At 39.5% G+C, this 25,758-nt stretch overlaps 2 protein-coding genes across 3 annotated transcripts; one reads left to right on the forward strand and one right to left on the reverse strand.

The window, feature by feature from the left end:
* Positions 1-40: 40 nt before the first annotated feature.
* Positions 41-12,073, reverse strand: gabarapl2 (GABA(A) receptor-associated protein like 2). The gene is made up of 4 exons (XM_004069814.4): positions 11,835-12,073; positions 11,030-11,085; positions 7,838-8,010; positions 41-3,623 (listed from the first exon to the last, which is right to left on the reverse strand). Exons 1-4 carry the CDS (start codon positions 11,866-11,868, stop codon positions 3,512-3,514), a joined length of 375 nt encoding a protein of 124 aa, XP_004069862.1. The 5' UTR covers positions 11,869-12,073; the 3' UTR covers positions 41-3,511.
* A 416-nt stretch (positions 12,074-12,489) lies between these two features.
* tmem231 (transmembrane protein 231) lies at positions 12,490-24,680 on the forward strand. Of its 2 annotated transcripts, XM_078949006.1 has the most exons (7): positions 12,490-12,902; positions 14,595-14,761; positions 18,681-18,809; positions 20,025-20,168; positions 20,327-20,408; positions 22,426-22,528; positions 24,151-24,680. In XM_078949006.1, exons 1-7 carry the CDS (start codon positions 12,764-12,766, stop codon positions 24,314-24,316), a joined length of 930 nt encoding a protein of 309 aa, XP_078805132.1. In that variant the 5' UTR covers positions 12,490-12,763; the 3' UTR covers positions 24,317-24,680. The 2 variants fall into 2 exon arrangements, with proteins under 2 accessions (XP_078805132.1, XP_078805133.1); XM_078949007.1 differs by lacking the exon at positions 22,426-22,528 and having other exon boundaries at positions 24,144-24,680.
* Positions 24,681-25,758: the final 1,078 nt, after the last annotated feature.

Here is a 25,758-nt window from a genome sequence, read left to right on the forward strand (position 1 = left end):
CATGAGACGTTTCTGCTCATCAACAATAAAACAAACAAGCTTTTCTGATGTTTTTATTGGTCGTACTTCCAGCTACAATTCCATCTTAAAATATCTAAAATCACGTTGTGTGGTAAACATAGACGTGACGATGAGACAACACAGATCGGAATCAAGACATTCTTGAATATTCTCATATCATATAAGTATTTGACATGTCAAAGAGCCTGAATCATATTTGTGGAGCACAGGGAGGAATTCTTCACTCGGGTTAAGAACAGAAACATGTTCTGCTTTGATTCTGGATCAGAAATGACAGCCAGGATTGGAGTGAACACAGTTAAACCGGACGTTCTGAACCCAAGCAGCTTCTCAGACAACAAGGCATTACCTCCGTTTGTGATTAAACAAGCTGAGACACATTAATAGACACATAAAACATCACATTTCAGACTTTTGTGTGTACCTGCGTAATGTTTCTGCTGTATTTGTTTTCCAATGATACTTTTAAGTGATTATTTTTTTAATGGAGCAATTAGTGTAAAAATATTAAACAGATTTATTCAGAAATCAAAGCAGCTGCAGAGGAACTTTCTGGGACTTGTAGGCAAAAAGGCCAATAGAAATAAATACTAACAACAAAATGTGCAAATTAACTTAGAAAAAGAAATCAAGCTTATAATTATTGTTTTTTAAAAAGTTGATCTCATAACTTGAGTTACCTTTTTGTCATCTTAAAAAAGGTCAGGAACTAAACTTAAGGTATTGAATATAATTAGCTTTATAAATTATAAAGATAGTCCTGCCTAAAACAGGGAATACTTGTACTTTAAATACATTTAGCTTTATAGTTTTTTAAAGATCTTGGCTAAATGAAAGAAATGATTTCTATCCTGTCATGGAGAAGCAACTGATGAAGAGTTTCACAGAGTAAGAAGGGACAATCCCATAAATCTCACATGTAATCAAGTGAAATGCTGAAGCTTTTCTTTCAGGTTCAATCCCAAAATGCTGCTGAAACCAGTTCAGCAAAATGTGCAAATAAACAGAAATGAGACTGGGAAGCACTGACAAAGGCGTCTGAGGACGAGCAGCGAGTGCTCCGCTCCAGAGGGGGCCGCAGCCTTGGCGGTGTCCCGTATGAAGCCCTCGTGCACACAGAGGCGGTTTGAGCCTCATTCGTGAGCCGTTCCCTTTTCCCTTCACACACGTGAAGGAGGTCTGTGGGATGAACATGCGTGCAAAAAAAGAAGTTTGCTCATCTGCTCTTCTAAAATATGTTAACGACATGCAAATCCAACCTGAACCCGCATTCACATCATCCTTTAAACCTACCAGGGGATGTTTTCCCACATTTACATCAAGTTTTTGGATCCCTTGAGGCCTTTTGGTGGTTAGGGTTCGATACCAGAAGTCCAAATAAAGTCATGTATGCACACGCAGACACACAATCATAACAAACAAAACAGGCAGAACTTTGTAAAGTTGTTTCATGTCATGCTTATTTTCCTTTAAAAAATAGCCATTTCCTATGGAATTATGGGAATCTACAGCTGTTCTGGCATCATCTGAAGACGCTATAGTCCTTCATGGCCGTGAATATAGATCAAGGCTTCATCGGGGGCTAGAACATTGAAACGGACCTGGAGTGCAAAGTTCATTTTGCTTCTAGGTGAACCCAAGTGGGGTTTATTTTGGAGAACCGATTACAGCAGGGGTGTCAAACGCAAATTCACGGTGGGCCCAAATCAAGCAGTGAAGTAAAGTCACGGGCTAAACTCAACATTTATTGAAAGATTAACTGCAACTAATATGTAATGTTTATCCTTTTCATATGGTTTCTTCTTTTGTTATATTCTTTGGTTACTGCCACGTTAGCTCCACACACAAGACAAACACGCCTGTCTTTATATTCGTGAACAGATAATCTGCCTCCCGCCTGTCTTTAAAGCTCCTGTTTTCCATCTTTCATTTGCCCATCGCGGGTGAAATGAATTTGTCCGACGTGACTGGAGAATGGCTGTCAACAGAAAAAAGGAGCGCTTGCCGGTTTTGACTGCCCACCAACATACAAGCAAAGCATTGTAGGATTTGTAGTATGAGCGGTATACTGTAGTCTATACCGTAGGCCAACTCTAATGCACATGTGATATGATCTCGCGGGCCAATTAGAATTACACTACGGGCCAAATTTGGCCCGCGGGCCTGAGTTTGACACATGTGGATTACAGGAAGGAACTAAGTCTACCCTGTAAATCCAAAGAAACAGAACATTTCCTAATATTATTTAATTAGACGTTGATTTATGGGAAAGGTGGGAATTTCTTATTGGATTATTTTACAAGTTGAGCTTTTATAGGCTTTAGTTTTTGTTTCTAAGATGAGACAGCAGGAAAAAACCCTGTTTCCCAGCCTGACCAGTGAGCTTCATCATATGTTGAACTGCATGTTCAGACATTTCTGTCAGTTCAGCTGTGGTCAAAAGGATGTTTTCATCCTCCAAATGGTGGCCTGAGGTGAGCCTGCCTCCATTCTTGGCTTCACGTGGAAGTGAAAGCAAAGCGCATGCAAACAGTTTATTTCATTAGAATGATTGTTTGGAGGAGAAACAAACATATGCAAAGCCTGCATGGTTTGGGGGAAAAGCACAAACACATCTGCACAGCTTCATAGACGTGGCCTCAGGCGTCATCCAAAAGTTTTTCCTTTGATGGGGAAAATGACATAATTGTTTTTTCAGATCTTTCTGTTTAAGGTATTTTCTCCACAAAAGACCTTCATCTATCAACATCACCTATCAGGTGTCAGGTGTTTTTATGTTTGTTTGTTTTTTGCCTCGATGACATTATCATGTGGAAAAAGGCGAACAGATTTTTGGCAGGAGTCACTGCGTTGCCAGGCAGGTTTTCCTTCATACAGATTTCTGTGCCAGAATGAAATGTGATAATAATGGAGTTTCGAACCGCTAAATCTGGATCTCCAAACCCACGGGACACCTCCATCCAGCAGACTCCAGACATTTGACCTGAGGTCATTTATTTTAGCAACTTTAGAGCCAAATGAAGATTATTCTTGGATGCTTAGTGATGCACACCGCACATCAATCAAACCGTGTGATCAAATAAGCAGAAAGGTGTTGGCATTTTTTGATCTCTGCTTTGTTAACTGTTTCCTTCCATTCCAGGTGGTACCTGCTCCTCCAAGCTTATCGTAAAAAGGTAAATCAATTATCCCAACTTTTATCTAAAGTTTGTTCATTTTTGGGCAGGTTTTCCAGCAGTGGCCCCTCGCAGCTTAAAAGACTAATATTTGGATTCAAATATCAAACCAAAAGCTTGAAGCTCACTGGTCCGCTGACGTCATTGTGGTTATTCAGTCGAGAATTCAACACAAACTTGGTATTTTTCGGTACAAAAATGGACAAAATGTGTCGTTACAGAACTCCAGAGACACATAAGGGCCGATGTCTGAAGTACTTTGAACCAGATTCAACTCTGTCAGTGTGTGTGTGTGTGTGGGTGTGGGGGGGGGTTCAGTGCAGTATCAACCCTGTGAGGTAACCGAAGGTGTTTTCTCCGCTGTAGGCCACGTACAGAAAGCCATCCTCGTCTTTCTCCTTGTCGTACAGCTGGCCCATCGTCAGACTGGGAAGAACAAAGCAGAGTCATGCGGTCAGTTTTACGCCTTGGACTCAGGATTGCTCTAAAAGACCTGTACCACTCTATTTTTAAGCCAATATCCAAGTACATGGTAACATGTACTTGGATATTGGATATAACACAAAACAAAAATGTATGCTCATAAAGACAGAAAAATGTTTGAGGAATCATAAATGATTGTTGTATGTATTTACTTTATTTATTTTTATTATCATTCTAATTGCTTTTTCTAAGACTGCTTTTTAACTCTGTTGACCCACATACACTGAAAGCTGCTCTGTTGGGAATTTTCTATCTTCTCCACAAACCATCTGAAGAAAGGAGATGTCTGGGAAAGCGGAAGCAGTTTGGAGTACAGACTGATAAAGAACTGTGAACCAAGATTCCCCCATTTGCAGCAAAATGTTTTAAACGATTGTATTGTTAACTGCTGACCTTCCACTTGTTAGACTTCTGTAACCAGGGCAGCCAATTGTAAATAAAATAGGAGGTCGGAAAGGGGCCACGGGGATATTAGAAAAAGAAATCAAGCTGATAATAGTTGTTTTTTAAAAAGTTGATCTCATAACTTGAGTTACTTTTTTGTCATCTTAAAAAAGGTCAAGAACTTAACTTTACCAAGTTTTGAGCATAAACAGCTTTATAAATTATTAAGACAGTCCTGCCTAAAACAGGGAATTACTTGTCCTTTAAATACATTTAGCTTTATAGTTTTTTAAAGATCTTGGCTAAATGAAAGAAATGATTTCTATCCTGTCATGGAGAAGCAACTGATGAAGAGTTTCACAGAGTAAGAAGGGACAATCCCATAAATCTCACATGTAACCCTTGTGCTATCCTAGGCAATTTACCATTGGGAGTTGGGTCATCTGGACCCACTAGACAGTGCTCTGAACCTTTTTTCTTAATCATTTGTCAACCTCACTGGTGTCCATGGATTACATGAAATCTTTCCACCTTTATCCACCTTTGTCATGGTAGGGAGTACACGTCAATGTAAGGATGGGGTCATCTAAATTAGCAAAAGGGTTAATCAAGTGAAATGCTAAAGCTTTTCTTTCAGGTTCAATCCCAAAATGCTGCTGGAAACAGTTCAGCAAAATGTGCAAATAAACAGAAATGAGACTGGGAAGCACTGACAAAGGCGTCTGAGGACGAGCAGCGAGTGCTCCGCTCCAGAGGGGGCCGCAGCCTTGGCGGTGTCCCGTATGAAGCCCTCGTGCACACAGAGGTGGTTTGAGCCTCATTCGTGAGCCGTTCCCTTTTCCCTTCACGCACGTGAAGGAGGTCTGTGTGGTGAACATGCGTGCAAAAAAAGAGTTTGCTCATCTGCTCTTCTAAAATATGTTAACGACATGCAAATCCAACCTGAACCCGCATTCACATCATCCTTCAAACCTACCAGGGGATGTTTTCCCACATTTACATCAAGGTTTTGGACCCCTTGAGGCCTTTTGGTGGTTAGGGTTCGATACCAGAAGTCCAAATAAAGTCATGTATGCACACGCAGACACACAATCATAACAAACAAAACAGGCAGAACTTTGTAAAGTTGTTTCATGTTATGCTTATTTTCTTTTAAAAAATAGCCTTTTCCTATGGAATTATGGGAATCTACAGCTGGGCAGCCAATTGTAAATAAAATAGGAGGACGGTCAGACATGACACATGAGGCATTGGACGGTTGTCTGTTTTAGCTCTCCTCGCGAAAAATTAAACTGGTTTCTTGGTGTCTGTTTTTTTCATACTGTCTTGTGTTTTCAGAAATAACCTTGACAGTGATCCTAAAGCTGTTTTTAAACCATGGTTTATTCTTAAACAGACACCAAATCAAACAGTAGGATATCATCCTGAGAACTAATATGCAGCATTTGTCCTTAGATGGATTTTTTTTCTTTTTTTTTAGAAAAATAGTAATAAAAAAACACACAAATAGACATGTCAAACTTTTCATTTATCTTCTAAACCTGTTTTTGTCCCATCCAGGCCTGCTGGAGCCTATCACGGCCACTCGTTGTCGAAGGCACCCTGGACAGGTCGCCAGTCTGATGCAGGGTCACACTCTCACATTCACACCTATGGACAATTTAGAGTAACCAAATAACCTATGAAGCATGTTTTTGGATGGTGGGAGGAAGCCGGAGTCCCCAGAGAAAACTCACGCATGCATGGAGAGAACATGCAACCAGGTTTCAGGTCTCAGCCGGGACTTGTACCGGGGCTTTCTTGCTGTGAGGCAAGACCGCTAACGGCTGCTCCGCCATGCAGCCATCAAAAAACATGTTCAGACTGGCGACCTGTCCGGGATGTCCACTGCCTTCGCCCACGAGTGGCCTGGATAGGCTCCAGCAGCCCGGTGACCCCGAAAGGGACAAAAACGGGTTTAGAAGAGGAATAAAGCCAGAAATACATAAACAGTAAATGCTAAAAATGGCATAAACAATTTGAAAACACAGAGACACATCAAAAGGATAAAAGCCACACAATAAATCTTTCCCAGTGCTCTTTTTATGGTGCTGTTTTTAGGCTAAATCGAGTGGAAACGGTCACTCTGTTAGGTATATAGCTGCTCTAAAATGACAAAGAAAGTCGTCATTACTGCGTCATAAAGCTCCAGAGAGAGTGTCCCAGATCAAATCCAAATGTCAACATCAGTAAAGGTTTGGCTGCATAATCCTTGCAAATTTGAGAAAGGAGGGGTTTCAGTGCCTCTCAGTGAGACAGATTAGAAAGTTAAATGTTCCTCATGTTTACCCTCAGAGGCGGATGGAAAAAAGACAACGTGCACAGATAAAAGCTTTTATGGTTTTGTAAGCACCTCGCCCCTGAGGAAAACAAATTCACTTTTATATTTTTATCTTAACAGAAGGTGGAATTCAGGGTTGTCTGAGCTATAAACTCAGAAGCACAAAAGGCTTCTGAGCTCTAAAGGAACTCTTGTCCTCAAAGCTTTTGAATCACCAGTAGCACATTTGGAAACTAGAACGAACCATAAACTGTAAAACAGGAAGAGTTTTCAAGCTTCAGTTGGGAGTTCAGCATTTGCGTATAGTGCAACTGTATAAAAAAATCATCTTAAAGACCCACTCCAGTGAAAATTGTGTTTTTGATGTTTTTACCATGTTCTTGTGGCTTTTTTCTGATGATGGAGGAGATTTATAAAGAGAATTAGGCTTAAAATTGCATTTCTGTGTATTTTTTATTCAAATTATTGTGAATCAGGAGCAGACAAAAAATTAAGTTTGAAAAAGATCGTGTTTGTGACAAAAAAAAAAAAAAACTATGCTGGGCGGGCAACAAGCTTCCTGCTCCGCTCCATTCTGATGTTCCCAACTTATAGAGGACTAGATCCACAAACGTCTTTGTTTTCCTCGTCTGAGATGACCTCTGGCTCCAAACTGCTCGCCATTTTTGTTGCACTGCTAATGTTAGGTTGGGGGATGTGAGGGGCTGTAAGCTAGCGGGAAACATGTAAACAGAGAGTTCTTGGAAATTAAACAAAAATATACAACAATACAGAGGCTTTTATTTATTCTTTACTCGTTATAAAGGATAGGAAGTAAATAGATCTTTTTAGTTACTGCAGTATCGGTTGACGACCGGAGATCCAGATTATAACGGTAAAAACAAATGAAATCAAGCAGGAAGTAATTAATCAGTTTCTGTCCAACGTTGTCAGTTTCTCTTCCTGTTGTGTCTTTACTGTCTTTGCCATTTTATGTACATGTGATGAAGCAAAAAGATGTCCAATCTCAAGCTTTCTTCTACCAAGTCAGGTCAATTACATTTGGCTGAAGGGGAACCGCAGAGAGGGATGTGTGTTGTGTTCACTAAACATACCCTTTTAAAAAAAAAAAAAAAGAATTAATATGAGACTTTTTTTAACGCAAAGAACAAACCAGTCTTTTTTACACTTGAAACTTTTTTTGTCAAAGACATTTTGTTTTTGTTGCTTAAGATAAAAAATAAAAAAAAGGTTTCTCTGTTAGAAATTGATAGTTTTAAATGCCAATTGAATAATAAATAACTTGATTGCATTCATGTAGGTCAAAGACTGTATTGTATCACCACAAACTTGGCCGACTCTTTTATGTATTGATTCGTGGACCGTGTATGGAGATGCATGTGGATTTGCGTGAGAGGAAAAGATACCCCAACCAACAACAGATTTTTTTCTCATCTTTTCCTGTGGGTTTCACCTGGATTGAGGGACAGTTTTGTCGACGAAGAGGAAGATGGCTTTCTCTGACGGCAGCTGGATGCGTTTTCTGATGATCCACATGAACTGGGCCACGGTGATATCAGACGGCACCAGGTACTTCCTCTTATCGATGTCCACGATCTGAGAGCCGGAGACTTTCTCCACGATCACCTGGTGCACACGGGAACATGCGTGACGGCTTTGTTGACATATCCAACTCTTTTTTTGCATGTTAGAACAGTTACATCATAATACAAACTTTGTTTCCTGGTTCAAACAAAGAAGAGTTATAAACATTAGTAAATGTTTGATTTACTATTTTTTTATCCCAGCTTCTAAAGAAACAAGTTAAAAAAAATGAAAAAGATTTCAACCATCAGTTATACTTTGAGATAAAAAAAAAGGCTTTAAATCCTAGTTCACCAACAATGTTTTTAAATCCGTTTAAATTAAGAGCACTTGGAAAAACAAAAATAATTGGATTTTTGAGCGCTAAAAAATGTCAGCACATCTTCACAATCAAGCAGAAAAACATTAAGAACCACAAGCTTCTTAATACTGAAGTCTCATTTCTGCAGAAGCTTGTTTTGAATAGTTATTTGACGAAAACAGGAGTTACGGCTGTTTAAACTGGAAGGGATCATTTTAAAAAGAAGATTAAATGAAGAAAACATTCCATTTACTGAATTGCAAAGCAGTGATGCTAAAATGTTTGATTTGATTAAAAATGAAACATAATAATATCCCTGGAGGGTAATGGTTTCAGTCAGTACTTCACAGAGTCTGTGAAATTAGATCCTGAAGAACAAAATGCAAAAAAATGAAAAACAAATCTGACTTGGATGATAAGTTATTTACATGGAACTTTATTGCTTATTTAAATGATGTAAACAGAAACTGAATCCTGTTGGAATAACTTGAGAAATCAGATCATACTCAAATATTTGGTGTGAATGTACACAGGCTACTAAACCCTTGTTAGTCTCTGGCGAGAGGCCAATCACATTGGCTGTTTTATTTTTTTGTTTGTTTTATTTAAATCAAACACAAGAGTGATGACACATAACTGTGGTTCCTCTTGGAAAAAATACTTGGAACATTGTAGTTTAGTGGAGCTTCACCTGTTTTTTTAGACAATTTTCCCTTTTTTTTAATGACAAGACTGTGTGCGTGTGAGTGTGTCCGGATCCTATTCTTTAACTGCTCTGCTGTTGTTTGGGGTTCCCCAGGGCTCTATTTTAGGACCACTTTTATTCTCTTTGTACCTCTTTCCTCTGGGCTCCATCCTAACAAAACACAGAGTTTCCTTTCATTGTTTCATTACACTTGACCTCAAAGATTGGATTTCGTTTTTTGTTTTTATGACAAAAAAAAAAAGGAAGTGGCTGTACGGTGGTGCAGTGGTTAGCACTCTTGCCTCACAGCAAGAAGGTCCCCGGTTCAAGTCCCGGCTGGGGGACATGAAAAACACATCAACAGGGGACCTTCCTGTGTGGAGTTTGCATGTTCTCCCCGTGCATGCGTGGGTTTCCTCCGGGATCTCCGGCTTCCTCCCACCGTCCAAAAACATGCCTCATAGGTTGATTGGCAACTCTAAATTGTCCATAGGTGTGAGTGTGGGAGTGAATGGATGTGTGATTGAAGATATTCTACCCTGCGACAGACTGGCGACCAGTCCAGGGCATCCCTTGCATATGCCCAAGTGGCTGGGATAGGCTCCGGCAACCCCGTGACCCCGAAAGGGAATAAACGGTAAAGAAAATGAATGAATGAATGAAAAACGGATGTGATGGTGTTCGGTCCAAGCAGCTCCTGTGACCCTTCCTCAACGGCTCCACATTTAAAACAATGTATGTCTAACCTGGGATTTAAAACAGAAAAGGACTTTAAACATGTCTGAAATTTAGCTTCTTTTATTTGAGGCAGTTGGTGGGGGTGAAATCATTTTTACCAAAACGTCATATTTTGAGACAGTAATCCGTACTTTCATCACACCTCAGATGAATTACTGTAACTCTCTCTATTTTGGAGTCAGCCCGTCATCCCTCTCGCGTCTCCAACTGGTCCAGAGTTCTGCTGCTCGGGTTCTGGTTCGTGCTGGCTACACTTCACTGGCTGCCTGTGAATTTTAGAGTTCATTTTAATGTTCTTTTATTTGTTTTTAAACGGGGTCCAAGAGGAAACTCAGGGGGGAATAGAGCTTTTTCTGTCTGTGCACCAAAGCTGTGGAACGCTTTACCACTGAGTATTCAGCAGGTATCTTCAATGTCCATTTAAAAAAAAGTTTTAAAACCCATTTTTATCACCAGGCCTTTGACACGGCATGAGACTCTGCTCTGCTGGTAAGTTTTACTGCTTTATTGTTTTGCTTTGCTTTTGTTTGATTATTTTACAATTTTAAATCACTTTAATTGTTTTAGCCTTTTAGCTGTTGTTTTTTTTTTCTTTTGAGCTTTTAATGTACGGCGCCTTGTTTGACTGCAGTCATTTTAAGGCTCCATGAAATCGATGAAACTATACTGGTTTCACTTTGTTTTTTATTCATTCATTTAAATTTTGTCTGTACATTTCTGGTCTTTGCTAAAAAAATTCATACACAAACATTTGATTTGACTCCAATTGTTGTGATTCTAGCAGGATAAAAAGACCTCCTCAAAGGTGGAATTTCTTTTGGTTTTTAGTTTTTTGTGGAAAAAGAGACTGGAGTTTGAACTAAAAATAGACATGAAAAATAGTTTGAGGTACATTTTTTAGAACAAGCTGTAAATAAATTAGTAAAAAGGCTCAACATGGCCTCGGACTGCGAAGGGTTAAGACACTTTCTAAAAGTAAAGAACATTTGAGGGTTTCCAGGTCTGTTCTGGTCTAAAAGCGCCTCCTGGTCTCCAGGAGGAGCTGGAGAAAGGCATGCTGGCTCTTCACATCAGTGAAATATGAGAGGTGATGGAAAATGGAGGTCATGTTATCCACAAACAAGAGCAAGTGGGTACATAAATGTGAAAGCTCTTTTGTGTTCATCGGTCATCTTTGTAATTTGAGAAAAAGAGGAATGACGTTGCACTCAGAAGATGCCTGACTTATCATACATAAGCATCCAGGCTGGTTGGATGTCAGAGATTTCGGTATTGATTCCCTCTGATCATCTCTGCATTTCCATTTCCGATAAAAGCACCCAGCCCCCACAACTCACCGGTACTCTGTCCGGGTATTTGTTGCGTATTTTGGCTGACTCCACACATCGGTGCTCTGAGGAAAGAGACAGCAAACAAACAGGAAGTCAGAGATTAAAGGGATCAGTGCGTCCTCTGGGGATTTCCTGTCTTCAGCCTTGAACAAGCACAACACAAGATGGGGGAAGTGTATGTTTCCCACTCATGATCCTCTGTTTCAGAGGAATAGTACAACATCTTCATGCAAATTCATTTCAGACACATGGATGTGCAGGGAGGATGGGAGGAGTGAGTGAGTGAGGGGAGGACTCCATCTAGGTTCATTAGCCCAGATAAAAGTTCTATCTTCAGAGGTGCTTCTTTAAAAAAAAAAGAGTCCTCAAGGTTATCCAATTACCATGAGAATGACAAGACAAAACTTCACAGAAGGATCTTATATAACACAAACTAGGCCTAATAGAAAAAAACAGTAAAAATAGATTAAAAAAAAGGTTGTTTTTTTTTAATCCACCATACTTTTTTAAGTAATGCATGCAAAATATTGAAATTAAAGCAATACTAGATGATGATGCAATGCTTTAAATGGCGTTTCTCTTGAGGTGATCCTAAACAACCTGCAGCAAATGCGTGTTAGCATGATCATGCCAAGCTAAGCAGGATCGATTTCCGGCAGGCTCCTGCGAAAACCCCGCGTTAGTGTGTCTGTGATGGGTGGTGGAGCCACATCGAAGGACACACAGTCCGCGGAGCAAAAAGGAAAAACACGCGACATGAAAAGAGGACATCTCTCTCTGGTTTCATAACAACAACCCAAACCCTTTTTACCGAGGGAATGGTCCTCTTTAAACATCCATTTCATCTTTGCTGGATTCCCGCACTGATGCGTGACGGCAGGGGCGAAAGGCGGGCTTCACGATCAGCTAACCCTGTTGGGGGTTCAAACTTGCAGAAATCCTGCCCAAAGCGACCAAAACAAAACGTCAACAAAGAGCTTCTGTTGCTCAGCTGTCCGTCTCGCGGAGAGGTGACGTCACCGTCTGGCTGTTGGTGCTCCTGGTGCGTTCAAGTGCGCCCAGCAGTGCTCGGTCCAAAAAAATCCTTGTAGTTGGGGCTGTTGACAGACACGCATTAATATCTAGTTTCTACATTAATATCCTTCTAGTTTAATGAAAACAACACCAAAGAAATACAAAATTAATACAGTCAGACTGAATAAACAATGAAACAAAAATGATACATTGAAATGCCTTAGAACGGTCATGGGCATTTATTATTAGAAACACAATTGTATAAAAAATTTTAATGCTTTTATTTGAGCTTTTATTTAAAATTAATAGTTCCCATAACAACGTAAAAAGATAATAATATATGGGAATTTTCCAGGCATGAAATGAAATAACTACTTTTGTGCTTTTACTTAATTTCAGGACCACAGAAGAGTTTCAGCATTCCCCACAGTTCATGAATGCATCCTGAACCATGGTAGCCATGGAAACCGAGGGACGCTGCAGAAATATGGCGGGGGGCTCGTTTCCTTACATGTTGCAGGGGCTAGCAAAATAGCATTTCAACGCGAAAAGTTATCAGAAAAATATGAATTTACTGGCGTTTAGAATCCAGAGGAAGATTTTTTGGAGTTTCTTAACGACCAGTTTAGGTAGTATCGACATTTTTACGCCGGTAATCATTTAGTCCGCTACTAGGTTAGCATCTCCAGCTGTAGCCTTACAGCTAGCTGTCTTTACACCGAACGTATGGCTTTCTACGAAGTGTACTCTCATCCGGCTGTAATTCGGTACAAAACCAGTGTTTGCACAAAGGCTACGCTGTTCCTGGTTGTTGTTTTGTGCCTAACCTACATCCCACCTCTGCTTGTTGCTTATAGGAGTCAAGGTACAGTATATATATCGAGGCTTTAAAGTGTCCATTTATTTCATTTTGAACAAAAGAATATATTATGTTTTTGTTAAAGTCTTTGTTTATGCTAGAATATAAAAAAAGGATTTTTATTATCTATATTACTTTACACGTTACAAAGCCTATGAGTAAAGCCAGGGCCTTTTAAATAAAGTTTTATTAGTCCAGTAAAAATAACAAATTAATAACATTTCAGCAATATTTCATTCCATTTTTACTCAGATTTATTTGATTTAGACAACAACTATTCTCTTTGAATGCATATGAATAAGCTTTTATATTAAATAACCCAAGTTTTTACAACTTTTGCTTTAAGTCTAGATATGAGTTGTTTTCAAAATGACTAAATCCATTTGTGTCTGTTGAAAGATTAGCCTTAAATCTGTTGGATGTGTTTTGATTTGATTGATGGATTTCATGCAGCTTTCAGCTCTAAAATAAAACAAAATATATACATATATATATGTGTGTATGTATATATAGTATCATTTTAAAATATTAGTTCCTAAACTGGTTTGAGAAAAATAAAATGACAGAAAATGTTTTTATACACTTGACATTACAATGTATCATAAATAGGTATATCTACACCTATTCATACAGTACACACGTGTGCAATACATTGAATCCATAAAATATTATGTTTTTTAAATAGAGTTTGATTAATTGGGTGGGAAAGAAGTGAATTTATAATCCCACACCTATTAAATTTTACCAAACTTTTTTTTTTTTGACATGTTTACAATTTTCTTCCAAATAGGTGGCCGAGCCTTTTCAGTGAATGGGGATCGCTGCAGTGGGATCTTCTGGGTCTGGTTCTTGCATCTGGGGAGTCCTGTAGTGTATTCTGTGAACTTGGGTGGGGCTCACTTGTGAGGACGGTTTATAATTTCCCCACAAAGCCGGATTTCTACTTTCTACTTTGCATCATTTTAGTGAATCATTTGATGCACTACTATAGTGTGCGTGCATGTGTGCGTGCATGTGTGTGTGCGGCGGGGGGCATTTTATGCATTGTATACATATTTTTTGTCTTGCTTTTGGTTTTTTAAAATTGGATTATGTTTTTATGTAAAACACTTTAAGTAACTCAAGTTGGAAAAACTGCTCTATAAATAAAGTTTTATTTGATTTGAATGTTTCAAATCCATTACAGGAACAGAATTTACGTTGTGTTATTTTCATGCTGGCTTTCATTGCACATTAGTGCCTTTGCTTGTAATACAACAGTAACCCATATTACCATTCAAAAATGCCCTTATTAATGCTGTGGAACAAATGTGACAAAAATGCTGCTATTTTGAACTGAATTATTCGAACATATTTGGTAAATGATGAATTATGCTTTTAAAACGTCTTCTGTAATTTTTAAAAATGGGTTCAAATGTAAAAAATGCCATGGAAAAGTCAGAAAAGTTGTTGAATTCTGGGTACATCAGATGGACATGTTTTCTGCATGACAAACCTTGTCAAGAAGCAAATTCCATTCCAAAAAAAAAAAATGAAGCAAATTCTATAGGAGATTGTGGGAAGTTTGGCTGAAGGATTCTAATAGAAATCTTATGCTATTTTATGTTTGGTTTTTGGTTTGATGGTAACATAGAATTAGAAGAAATCTCAACGTCAAAAAGTTCCTAAAACCTTATAGTTTTGTTTTTTCAATTTCAGGTTTCTGGTTAAAGCGAAGCACGTATGAAGAACAGCCGGTTGTGAGGTTTCAGTACCAGACTCTGATGGTTGCAGCCACCGGCACTCAAGGGGACTATGTGGCCTGGAGTACCTTCCCACACCTCAACAACATGCTGGGGCCCAACCTGCGGATCCCTGCCGTCTCTGTGAGAACACATTTGTGTATCACTGATATGTGTGACACTTTTTCAAGTCTTAAGAACCACATTCCTATGTCATTGTGTAAGCTGCATTTCAAAGCATTGCTCCTGTTGCCATGGCAATCTTTCATTGATTAGCCCTGATGAAAAGCTGGTCCATGCTTTTTGTTTCTATACTTTAAACCAAAACCTTAATGTGTCTAAAATATTTCTTTAAGACAAATATCTATTACCAGAAAAGTATGTTGCTGTGCGTTTACACACAAACCCATTTACCTAAAAATGATCAGAGTACAGACAAAGAGAAAGTACTTCTGTAGATCCACACACAGTTTTTGAAGAAAATATGACCAATAAGGTGTTAACACTGTGAGAAACGAGTTTTTTTTTTAAACTCAAGTCCACTTAGAATACTTACTGGCCCGCTGGGATCTTTGGCCCTTTTGAAATATAAGGTTTGTTCTTAAATCACATCACATTTTTGCTATACAGGCAAGCGTTTCAACCAAATGAACCCAGAAAGTTGTTGCTGCTTCACAGATTTTATTCTCACCTCATTTTCTCAATAATCGTGTTTACCATAAAAAAATGGATTCTATATAACCGTTAGAAACTAAAAAGGCTAAATGATCCGCATGGGTGCTTCTCCAAAGACGAACCACTAACCCTTAATTTAGAGGAAAGTGAATGAATGAAAAAAAACAATCCAACCTGTCTTTAACTGTCTCTCACAAGCTCCATTCTACATGTTATTCAGAAATTCTAGAAATGTCAAGGCGTGGAAATGTTCTAGCAGTTACAATCACTGCCTGAGGATGGAACTGTCAGAGGATCACAATGTACAGCAAACGTATTTACCCCCTCGGAAGTTTGTCACTTTTGTTTCCTTGATAAATTACTCACAGTCAATTAAATAACTAGAACAACACCCTTCAATGTCAATGTGAAAGCAGATTCCTACACAGTAATGTCATGGAAGTAAAAATATGAAAGTGTTGATCAACAGTAAAGGGCATAACTGTTGTAAGACTAGAAGGAATATCAAAGAAAACTTTGGAAAAGCATGCTAACAAATATTTAAAATAAGTTAGTTAAGTCTTGTTGGCCAACACAAAGGTTAAGATTTATAATGGTGTTTGCCGAGATTGTAGACATTTGTGAGCGAGACATTTATTTGGGTTATGTTTAACACACAAACTTAAAACATCAACACAAGTATTGACAATTAACAATGTCAGCATAAACATTGAACAAAATTAACCGAAAAAGGTGTCGAGTGAAGCCAAGGCTTATTTCCCGACCCTGATTACAAACGTCACATCTACCTACAAATTGATAGAACCTTGAAAAAAAAAAAAAGAAAAAAGAGGAAGAAAAAACGCTTCTTAAAATTACTTCACAACCACAAAAGTCTCTCACTACAGAAGGAATTTTGATATATTTTAAATGTATACATTATTTTAAACTAATATATGGAGTTTGTGTTCTTCAGATCGTCGGATAATAAATTCCACATGTTGACCCACTGAACAAAAATACTATTCTTTATTGCATAAGTTCTGACCACTTTGTTTTTAAACATATCTTTACCCCGAAAATCATAATTATTAACTTTAATTTCAAACAAACTCAGTATTTTGGCAGGCACACATTGTTTTTCAACTTTAAACATAAAAATTCCGATGCTAAGATCAAGTAAATCCAAAAATTTAAGTGCCCTTAATTTTGGAAATATTTGTTTTTTGTGGATTGATTGTATGAAGAGTGATTTAAGTGCTCAATAATCGTGTTTACCATAAAGAAATGGATTCTATATAACCATTAGAAACTAAAAAGGCTAAATGATCTGCATGGGTGCTTCTCCAAAGACAAACCACTAACCCTTAATTTAGAGGAAAGTCCATGCATGGAGCATCAGCAGACTGCACACGTCTCTCCTTTCTACGCATCAGCTTTTAAGAGAGTTTAGCCTAAAAGTGAATTAAAAAAAAACAATCCAACCTGTCTTTAACTGTCTCTCACAAGCTCCATTCTACATGTTATTCAGAAATTCTAGAAATGTCATGGCGTTGAAATGTTCTAGCAGTTACATTCACTGCCTGAGGATGGAACTGTCAGAGGATCACAATGTACAGCAAACGTATTTACCCCCTTGGAAGTTTGTCACTTTTGTTGCCTTGATAAGTTACTCACAGTCAATTGCAATTCTAACTGTTTTTTTTTTGCAGAATAAAAATAGGTTTTGTATTTGACTTGTAACTGTGCCCCCAGATTTCTACACAATAGAGTCAAATAAGGCATTTTGAGGGAACAATATAGAATATACAATGTAGCTGTGTTTAAAAAATACTTGACTTTATGTAAAATGGCTAATGATTTGGACAATTTAGAGAGAACATGTGTTATGTGTGGTTTCCATGATAATTTATGATTCAATATTACTCCAAGAAATTTTATTTCATTTACTCTTTCAAGAAAAACATCCTCAATTTTTAACTCAGAAAGGATTTGCAGTTATCTATTGCCAAATATGATGTACCTGTTTTTATTTATATTTAAGGACAGTATGTTTATATCAAACTATTGTTTGGTTAGATCATTCTTTTTGTCACATCTTTGTACAGTTTTTACACTTACTTTGTTTCAGTTCTTCTCTAGAATTAATGTCTTGTAACCGGTTGAGCCAAAACCTTGACGTGCTTCTTCTTGATTGACGTCTTTGTTGTCATCGTGGTTCGTCATGAGTCATAGTTCTGGTATCTCCTGGTTGTAAGATGGAGGCTCCAATCCAAGATCTTAAATCCACTCCAATGTAAAAGTGTCTTTGGTGTTTTTAACATGTTCTTGTGGCCATTTCTGATGATAGAAAACATTCAAATTAAGCTTAAAATTTCATTTCTGAGTATTTCTTTATTCAAATGATTGGGAATCATGCAGTTTGAAAATGATCTTATTTGTGACGCAGAGTAAATGTTGGAAAGGCTACAAGCTCCCCGCTCTGCTCCATTCTGATGCATCCCCCTGCAGGCGACTAGATCCATGTAGATCTTTGTCTTCCTCATCCGAGCGAGAATCTGGATCACGGCTGCCTTTTTGTTGCTCCAGTAATGTTAGGTTGGGAGTATGAGGGACTGTAAGCTACCGGGAGCGCATGTAAGCAAAGAGCTCTCAGCAACGGAGAGGAAAACGAGTGGCTGGGTTTCTCCACGCCAACAGTCCCGGCTCCAACTCAGAGGGGAATTTCTAATGAACCCCTGCCGCTCTGCAGAAACTGTCCTAGAAAACGACACAGGTTTTTTGGATATTGGATAAAAACGACATCATCATAATTAACCTCTAAATTACTATAGATGCAAATATGCATCAAATCCAGTTGGCTCTAAAATTACCTTAATTTAGCATCCACTTGAAAATAAAACCACAAGTCTTTTTTTTCATAGCTGGAAATGAGTTCAGGCATCAAAGGGTTAAAAAAAACCAGGGAACTCTTTTTAATGACTGCAGGTCATTCATTCCCACCGCCATCAGAACACACAACTCCTCTGTATTTCCAGTTGAACAGAATTTGCACACATTTGCACAATTGTTTACTATGTGTTTGTGTAATCTGATCTTTGGTGAGCTGTAATTGCACTTCACTTGTTTTTTTCTTTGATCTGTCATGACAAGTGAATGTCTCCCTACTAGATGAATAAAGTCCAGTTCAATTATATAGCTTATAAGATACTCAGATTGGGTCTTTAAAACTTTAGTTGAAATTCTGCTTCTGTCCTTGAGAGCTAACCAAAGATCAAAGGATTAACCCTTCATTTGTTTAAAAAGGAGGATTTGTGCAGCACCAAATGATCCAAACGTCGCGTTTCCTCGTGTCTTTCTAATAATTTGACTTATTTCATTGACAGTTGCCATTCGTTTGTGTCTGCAGGTGAAGGAGGAAGACCTCAACAAGGACGGAAAGTTGGACCTTCTGACGTTTCAGCTGCAGCTTCCTCTAAAAAATAATGAACAAGTGTACAGTGTCCAGCTTCTGCTCACCTTCAGCTACCAGCTCTTTGTACGTATTCCTCTGTGGGCCTCGGCCTCCGCACCAGCACGCTAATGCATGACTCAGATATGACGTGAAGAGTCCTCAACGTTTCATAACTGCCACCATAGCCTGCAGCTCTGCTCCGGGACCTCTTAAACCAATCGCACCTTTCCTTCTGATTGTCTGCCAAGTAGGCAAGGCAAGGCAAGTTTATTTGTATAGCACAATTCGTACACAAAGTAATTCAAGGTGCTTCACAAAACAGAAAAATGCATTAAAATCACAATACATCATTGAAATAATCAACGTAAAATTTACTTTAAAAGAAAAGAAAAAATTTGAAAAATGATTTAAAAATAAAGGAAGGAAAGGAAAGAAAAGTGCAGATAGGACCTTTCAGTCATATACACGGCTAAACAGAAATGTTTTAAGTCTAGATTTGAACATGAACACAGAAGAGGCCTGTCTTACGACTTCAGGGAGGCTGTTCCAGATTTTAGCTGCAGAATATTGAAACGCTGATTCCCCTTGTTTAGTTCTGACTCTGGGAATCAACAGGAGGCCGGCCCCTGAGGTCCTCAGAGTACGAGATGGTTCATATGGCACTAACATGTCAGAGATGTACTTTGGTGCTCGGCCATGGAGAGACTTGTACACAAGCAGAGCTGCTTTGAAGTCTGTTCTTTTTGGTACAGGGAGCCAGTGCAGAGACCTGAGCACAGGACTAATGTGATCATACTTCCTGGTTCTGGTCAGGACTCGAGCAGCAGCATTCTGGATGTACTGAAGCTGTTTTACAGCTCGTTTGGAGAGGCCGGTGAGCAGGCCGTTACAGTAGTCTAACCTACTGGAGACAAATGCATGAATAAGTATCTCCAGGTCTGGTTTTGACACTATGTTTTAATATTTATAAAGTATTTACTTTATAAATATTTGTAGTTATTGAAGAAGGTTAAAGGATGATTGCCGTACACCAGAATTTTTCTTTGGAATCTCTCAGGTCAGGGTGATTATAGAGAAAGGTTGGGGGTGTGAGGTTTGGAGGAAACAGATCAAAGCTGGGAGCAATTTAAATAACCCTCTACAGTATTTATGAGTAGCTGCCATGACAACTTAAAATTACAAGAATGCATTTACCCCCAGGTAAATGCAATTGTGTTCCTGGGAGGCATTCGGTAGTTTGTACTGGCTTGTAAATGTTCCAGCTAAAGAACATCTCAGTGATGTGCTTTTCTTTTTCAGCGAATGTCCACAGTCGTGATGCAGAGTCTGGCTTTCGTGCAGCTCGCCTCTCCTGTCCCTGGAGCCAAACTCTTTATTAGCGGGGACCTGAGGCTGCAGCAGAGGACCCCCCTGCCCCACAGAGGGCTCTACAATATCTATAATGTGAGAGGAAACTGACAAAGTGCGATTTTGAAAAGAAAACACGTCTCCCACCATTTCACTTCTTCTGTATTTTTTTTGCGTTCTCCATCATCTAGACATGGAAATCCGATCTGCATCTGCTCAGTTGTTTTTATTTATTTTTCTTCTTTGACGTTTAGGTGTCGGTGATAGATGGCTCCAGCCCCTTTGCCAGTGCGTACGACCTTGAGAACATAGTCAGGAGCTACCAAGCCAGAAACTGTAAGTTGACTGAAGATGGGTTGGGTTTGAGTCATGGGCAAGAGTGTAAGTAAAGTGCTTCACAATAGTAAAAGAGAACATAAAATCATAGGGGAAATAGGAGCAATCATCTCATTCATAGGACAGACTCAAATAAAGATTTAGTCGCAGTAAAAAAAACAATTTATCTACAGTATGCAGTTGTTTTTCTGTGCAAGGCTGCAAAAACTCAAAGTAAAACTTTAATATGAATTCTACGTTTAACTGTGAAGAGGACAGTAGAGGAGTTCTGTGAGCTCGTTTATTGGCACCTGTAAAAAGCCTCGCCGCAGAATTTTTAATGAGGTGAACACATTTTAACCCTTGTGCTATCTTAGATGACCCCACCCTTACATTGACAAAGGTGGATAAAAGTGGAAAGATTTCATGTAATCCATGGACACCAGTGAAGATCACAAATCATTAAAGAAAAAAGGTTCAGAGCACTGTCTAGTGGGTCTAGATGACCCAACTCCCAATGTTAAAGTGCATAGGATAGCAAAAGGGTTACAGGGCTTTTAATAAAACAAGTAGTTAGTCTAAAGTCAGGATAAAAAGGTTTTTCATTCTGTGCCGCATTTCTCAGGTGATAGAAGCCTTTGACTGTATAAGAGAACTGAACTTAGCACACACACACCGTGTTCCAAACAGGAAGTAGCCGCTGGTACCAATTAGCCAAAATCCCACAGACTTCTATAGAGAAATAAACAGCGGTTACTCAGTCATTCTATTGGTCAGGACAACCATTCTTACTCTGATACCTTTTTTAACCTCTTCTAGATAATCCTAATTTTTTTCATATTTTTTCTTTATCGCAAGTTACTCAAGTAATAAACTGGCCAATCAGATGCCTCAATGGAAAGAATGTGGTGCCCGCGGCCCCCACCTCAATGTTTAATTGACAGATTCTCCCCAGCCCGCTATCAGCGGAAGGGGTGTGGACTTCGAACAAGCTTGCTCCTGACTGATGACAGTAGTTGCCCCAGAAACGAGACTGAGACCAACTCGGACCGGTCACTGTCGTTTGGCTCCAACATGGCGACTAGGTTTAAAATGGAGACCGAATTGGCTTCATTTAATTGGAGCTGGAAGTAAGGCATTTTCTATTGGTGATGTCACACCCGCTCTGTCCAGTTCCCTTTATACGGTCAATGATAGAAACAAATTTTGGCGGTTTGTTATGTTCCAGAAACATGAATTTGTGAAACGTCACCCCGAGGTCTCTGAGACTTAACAGAGGAGCTCAGAGAGTCCATGAGTTGTTTGATCGGACAGATTTTGTTTTCAGGGACAAACATTTGCTCATCTGTCTTCTGACCATTCCAGTATAAATGAGTTACTGACCATCCACGATTTAATGCTAGTTAAACAAGCAAAGAAGTTAGACAAACTGTCGTCCTTTTTTTCAGGGAAGGAGCAATATAGCTGGATGTCGTTCATACAAAAATAATAAGAAAGGTGGCTAAGTTTGCTAATTAGTTTCCCAAGAGGAATCATATTTAAAATGAATATAATAGGACCTAGGACAGAACCCTGGGGAATGCCATAAGATATAATTCCCATCTCAGAGGTTAATGAACCTACAACGACATTAAAAGGTAGGAGGCAAGCCATTTAAAAAAAACCAGAAAGACCATCATGAAGGCAAGCAATGATGATGGAATGATATCCAGTATCAAATGCAGATTTCAGGTCCAGAAGCACTACAACAGTGAAGTGGGCAGAATGAGCCGCTGTGAGACCTTTAGGAGAGCTGTTTCAGTAGAATAGTTCTACTTTCTCAGGCATGCTGGGATTCTGTCTATTTGCAAGAAGGTTTACATGTCACCCGATTTGCCCACATGGTGTTTGCATGTTCTTCCTTTGCGTGTTCTTGGTGATCATGAGTTTGCCTCACGTGTGACATGAGTTCTTCGGCTGAACCACAACACTGAACAGGATGGAGCAGGTAAAGACAAGGAAGAAATGGGGATTTTATTTTTCTTTCTTTCTGCTTTAGTAACAACAGTACTGTCGTGTCCAATGCCGGTCTGGACTGTGGGCCCAGCTGCTGGTTCTCCCTTTGAGCTGAATGTTGAAATTCGGTACCCTGTGGAGGTCATCACATATCCTTTTTGTGTTTACTAAACCCTACAGTTTGTTGGCTAGAGGGAATTTAAAACCTCCAAACAAGCTATTTGCTGGTTTTAACGTCTGAGCATCAGTTTTAGATGAGCCAGAGTGGAGACTGCCACAGTGAACAAGCTCCATCAATGAGAAGAACGTTTTAATCAATTCAACCAAAGAAAAGACACAATTAACTCTAGGTTTTTAAGTCACAGAGGACGCAGAAAGAACTCTGACCACCCATTCACCTCTGATTCTTGGACATCATTACTTTCTATAACGTATTTCGCTCCTTGTACGTATAAAGCAGTCTTATTTTTATGTCGCAACTTTTTAGTCTGTTTTCAGATGAACTTCTTTTTTCTTGCTGCTTCCGTCGACTGTAATAATAATAATAGTGGATTGGATTTATTATTATTATTACAGTCGACAGAACCAGCAAATTATGTTAACATAAAAAATTTGTTTCAATGGGATTTAGTTACCTATTTCTAAGTCTGAGTCATTCAAAGAGGATACTTCATAAAAAAACAGCAGTAAGCCGAGCTGAGGTCAGTCCTGACTAGGGGTGTGACGATAACCGCATAACCGCGTGATTGGAACTATAATAAACACATTAAACGCATTCATCTTTGCTGATAATTAACTTTTTCTGCTAGTCCTATGTTCAGACTTCAAGGGTTTCTGGGGGAAACCTTTTGTTACTGTTCTCTCCTTCACTCCCTGCACCTTTCACTGCCTCTACACTGCACACGCTCCCTCTTCTTACACACACGCGCGCGGTTTCAGCAGCACACAGACATCCTCATTCAACAACAGAAGTTTCCGTCTCACAAGGAAATACGACAAATTTACTGCGTTCCAATTATTAATTTATTTTGTATTCATTCCCATTACAAGCTGCGTGCGTTCTTCAGTGCGCAACACGGTTTCCCGCCGAAAGGATTTTGTGTTGGGGGGGGGGGGGGTTTATTACTGTTTTCCTTCACTCCGTAACACCAAAAACGAACGCGCACTGTTAGATTTTGATGAAAATCACTACATGTTTTGTTTGGGAACTATTTTGTGCAGCGCAACGTTACGTGTCTGTATAAATAATGTCTGTCTAAATAAAGGCAGAGCCTCCTGCCCCGCGTTCTTCATGGGTGTCAGGCTTCATGGCTACCGGAAAGGTGACAGTGTCTGCATTCTCTTTTATTACTGGGCGATACATAATATTCTGAGAAGATGTCTGTACCAGAGAGCACAGGTGAAACTCTCATGCAGCTAGAGAGCGGTCCACTACAGAAGAATCAACACGCACCCCAACACACTTGTGCGCGTTCCTTCCTCCTACACATGCAGCGCGCTGACACACATTCTCATTCTACAACACCTATATAGTTAGTTCATTAGTTATATAGGTATTAGTTAGTTGTTACTATTATTTGTTAATAAAGAATACTGCGTTGTAATTGTATTCATTTGCAACGCGGCCACTGGGAGATTTTGTGTTTGGCGGGGGGGGTTAACCGCGACACTGCACCCCCTACTGGTTCACCGCGGTGATCAAAAATGCCACACCGTCACAGCTTTAGTCCACATTTTTATGATCATTTTCGCCTTAACCAGATCCCTCCACTTACCGGCCTGGATTCTGGGAAACCATCAAGTTTGCCTGGATTCAGTACGTCAGCATCCTCCTCATCTTCATCTGGGTCTTCGAACGGGTCCAGAGATTTGTTTTCCAGAACCAGGTCCTAACAACTGTGTCTATCCCAGTGGGGAAGCCTCATCTCTCATGACTTAACCCAGGAGTCAGGCCTGCAGTGTCAGTGCTAACAGCAGCTGATCCACATGGAGGTGTTCATCCAACTTTATGTTTATCAAGCTGTAAGTCAGAGCTTCATGTGAGAAATTTGCTTAGTTTCGGCTGTGCAAACTGAAGAGGCAGATATCACCTGGCCCAAACTGGTTTGAAGACACCTTTAAGGGACAATAATTTATGCCATTCCACTGAGAGGAACAGCTCTCAGGTGTTGCAGCGTAAATAACGGACAGAATTTCTTTGTTTCACACTTAAAAACTCGTCTTCTGAGCTTTACTCTTGAATGTCTGTTTAAATTTTTTTGCATATGAATTTGAAAAATTAAAGTTTTTATTTGTGTTTTTTTTCTTTTATCTTATTAAGAAGACCCCTGTAACTGTCTTTTTCTTTTGAACATTTTTTGTTAATTTATACCTAAAACATGGACGAGCATTTCTATGAACTGCCTATATATACATATACATACATATACATACACACATAAACACACACACAGATCCCCATACCTGAAGGCCAAAATAAAGGCAACTTGGAAGGATGTGAGTAATCTGACAGAGACTCAAAGAGGTACAATGAGAACGCAAGTACCTAAGAGATACAGCCAGATGCCCATTCTTGAAGCACTGGAAACTGCCAAACAAAGGCTCCTAGCCTTGAGCAGTCGCCTACAGAGGTACACAAGAGACAATGAAGCCAGACGGATAAACAGGCTGTTCGCACCTCAGCCTGCGAAAGTGGACACTCAGTGGCAGGGACAAAACAGCCGAGCAGACCCACCAAGGCTGGAAACTGAACAGTACTTCAAAAGTATATGGGAGAAAGAGACAGCAATGCCCAGTTGCTGGTCACTCTGAGAAAAGAACATAGCAACCTCCCTGAACAGAATCCAGTAACCATCACAGTGGCAGACATCCAAGAAAGAGTCTCAGGTATGAAGAACTGGACAGCACCGGGTCCTTACATGATACATGCCTACTGGCTTAACCCTTGTGCTATCCTAGGCACTTTAACATTGGGAGTTGGGTCATCTAGACCCACTAAACAGTGCTCTGAACCTTTCTTCTTCAATGATTTGTGATCTTCACTGGTGTCCATGGATTACATGAAATCTTTCCACCTTTATCCACCTTTGTCATGGTAAGGAGAACACGTCAATGTAAGGGTGGGGTCATCTAAGATAGCACAAGGGTTAAGAAACTCACTGCACTCCACGAGCGCCTGGCAGCACAAATGAACCAGCTGCTAAGAGATGGGACTCATCCCCAATGGCTAACGGAAGGGTGAACGATCCTAATCCAACTACCGGCCAACATACTGTCTATCCACAACATGGAAGCTCATGTCAGGTATCATTGCAACCAAGATAAATAGGCACATGGATCAATACATGAGCAACACACAGAAGGGCATTGGTAGAGA

Source organism: Oryzias latipes, chromosome 6 (assembly GCF_053564925.1).
Source record: "Oryzias latipes strain Hd-rR chromosome 6, Olatipes_Hd-rR_3.1".
Taxonomy (NCBI): Eukaryota; Metazoa; Chordata; class Actinopteri; order Beloniformes; family Adrianichthyidae; genus Oryzias; species Oryzias latipes.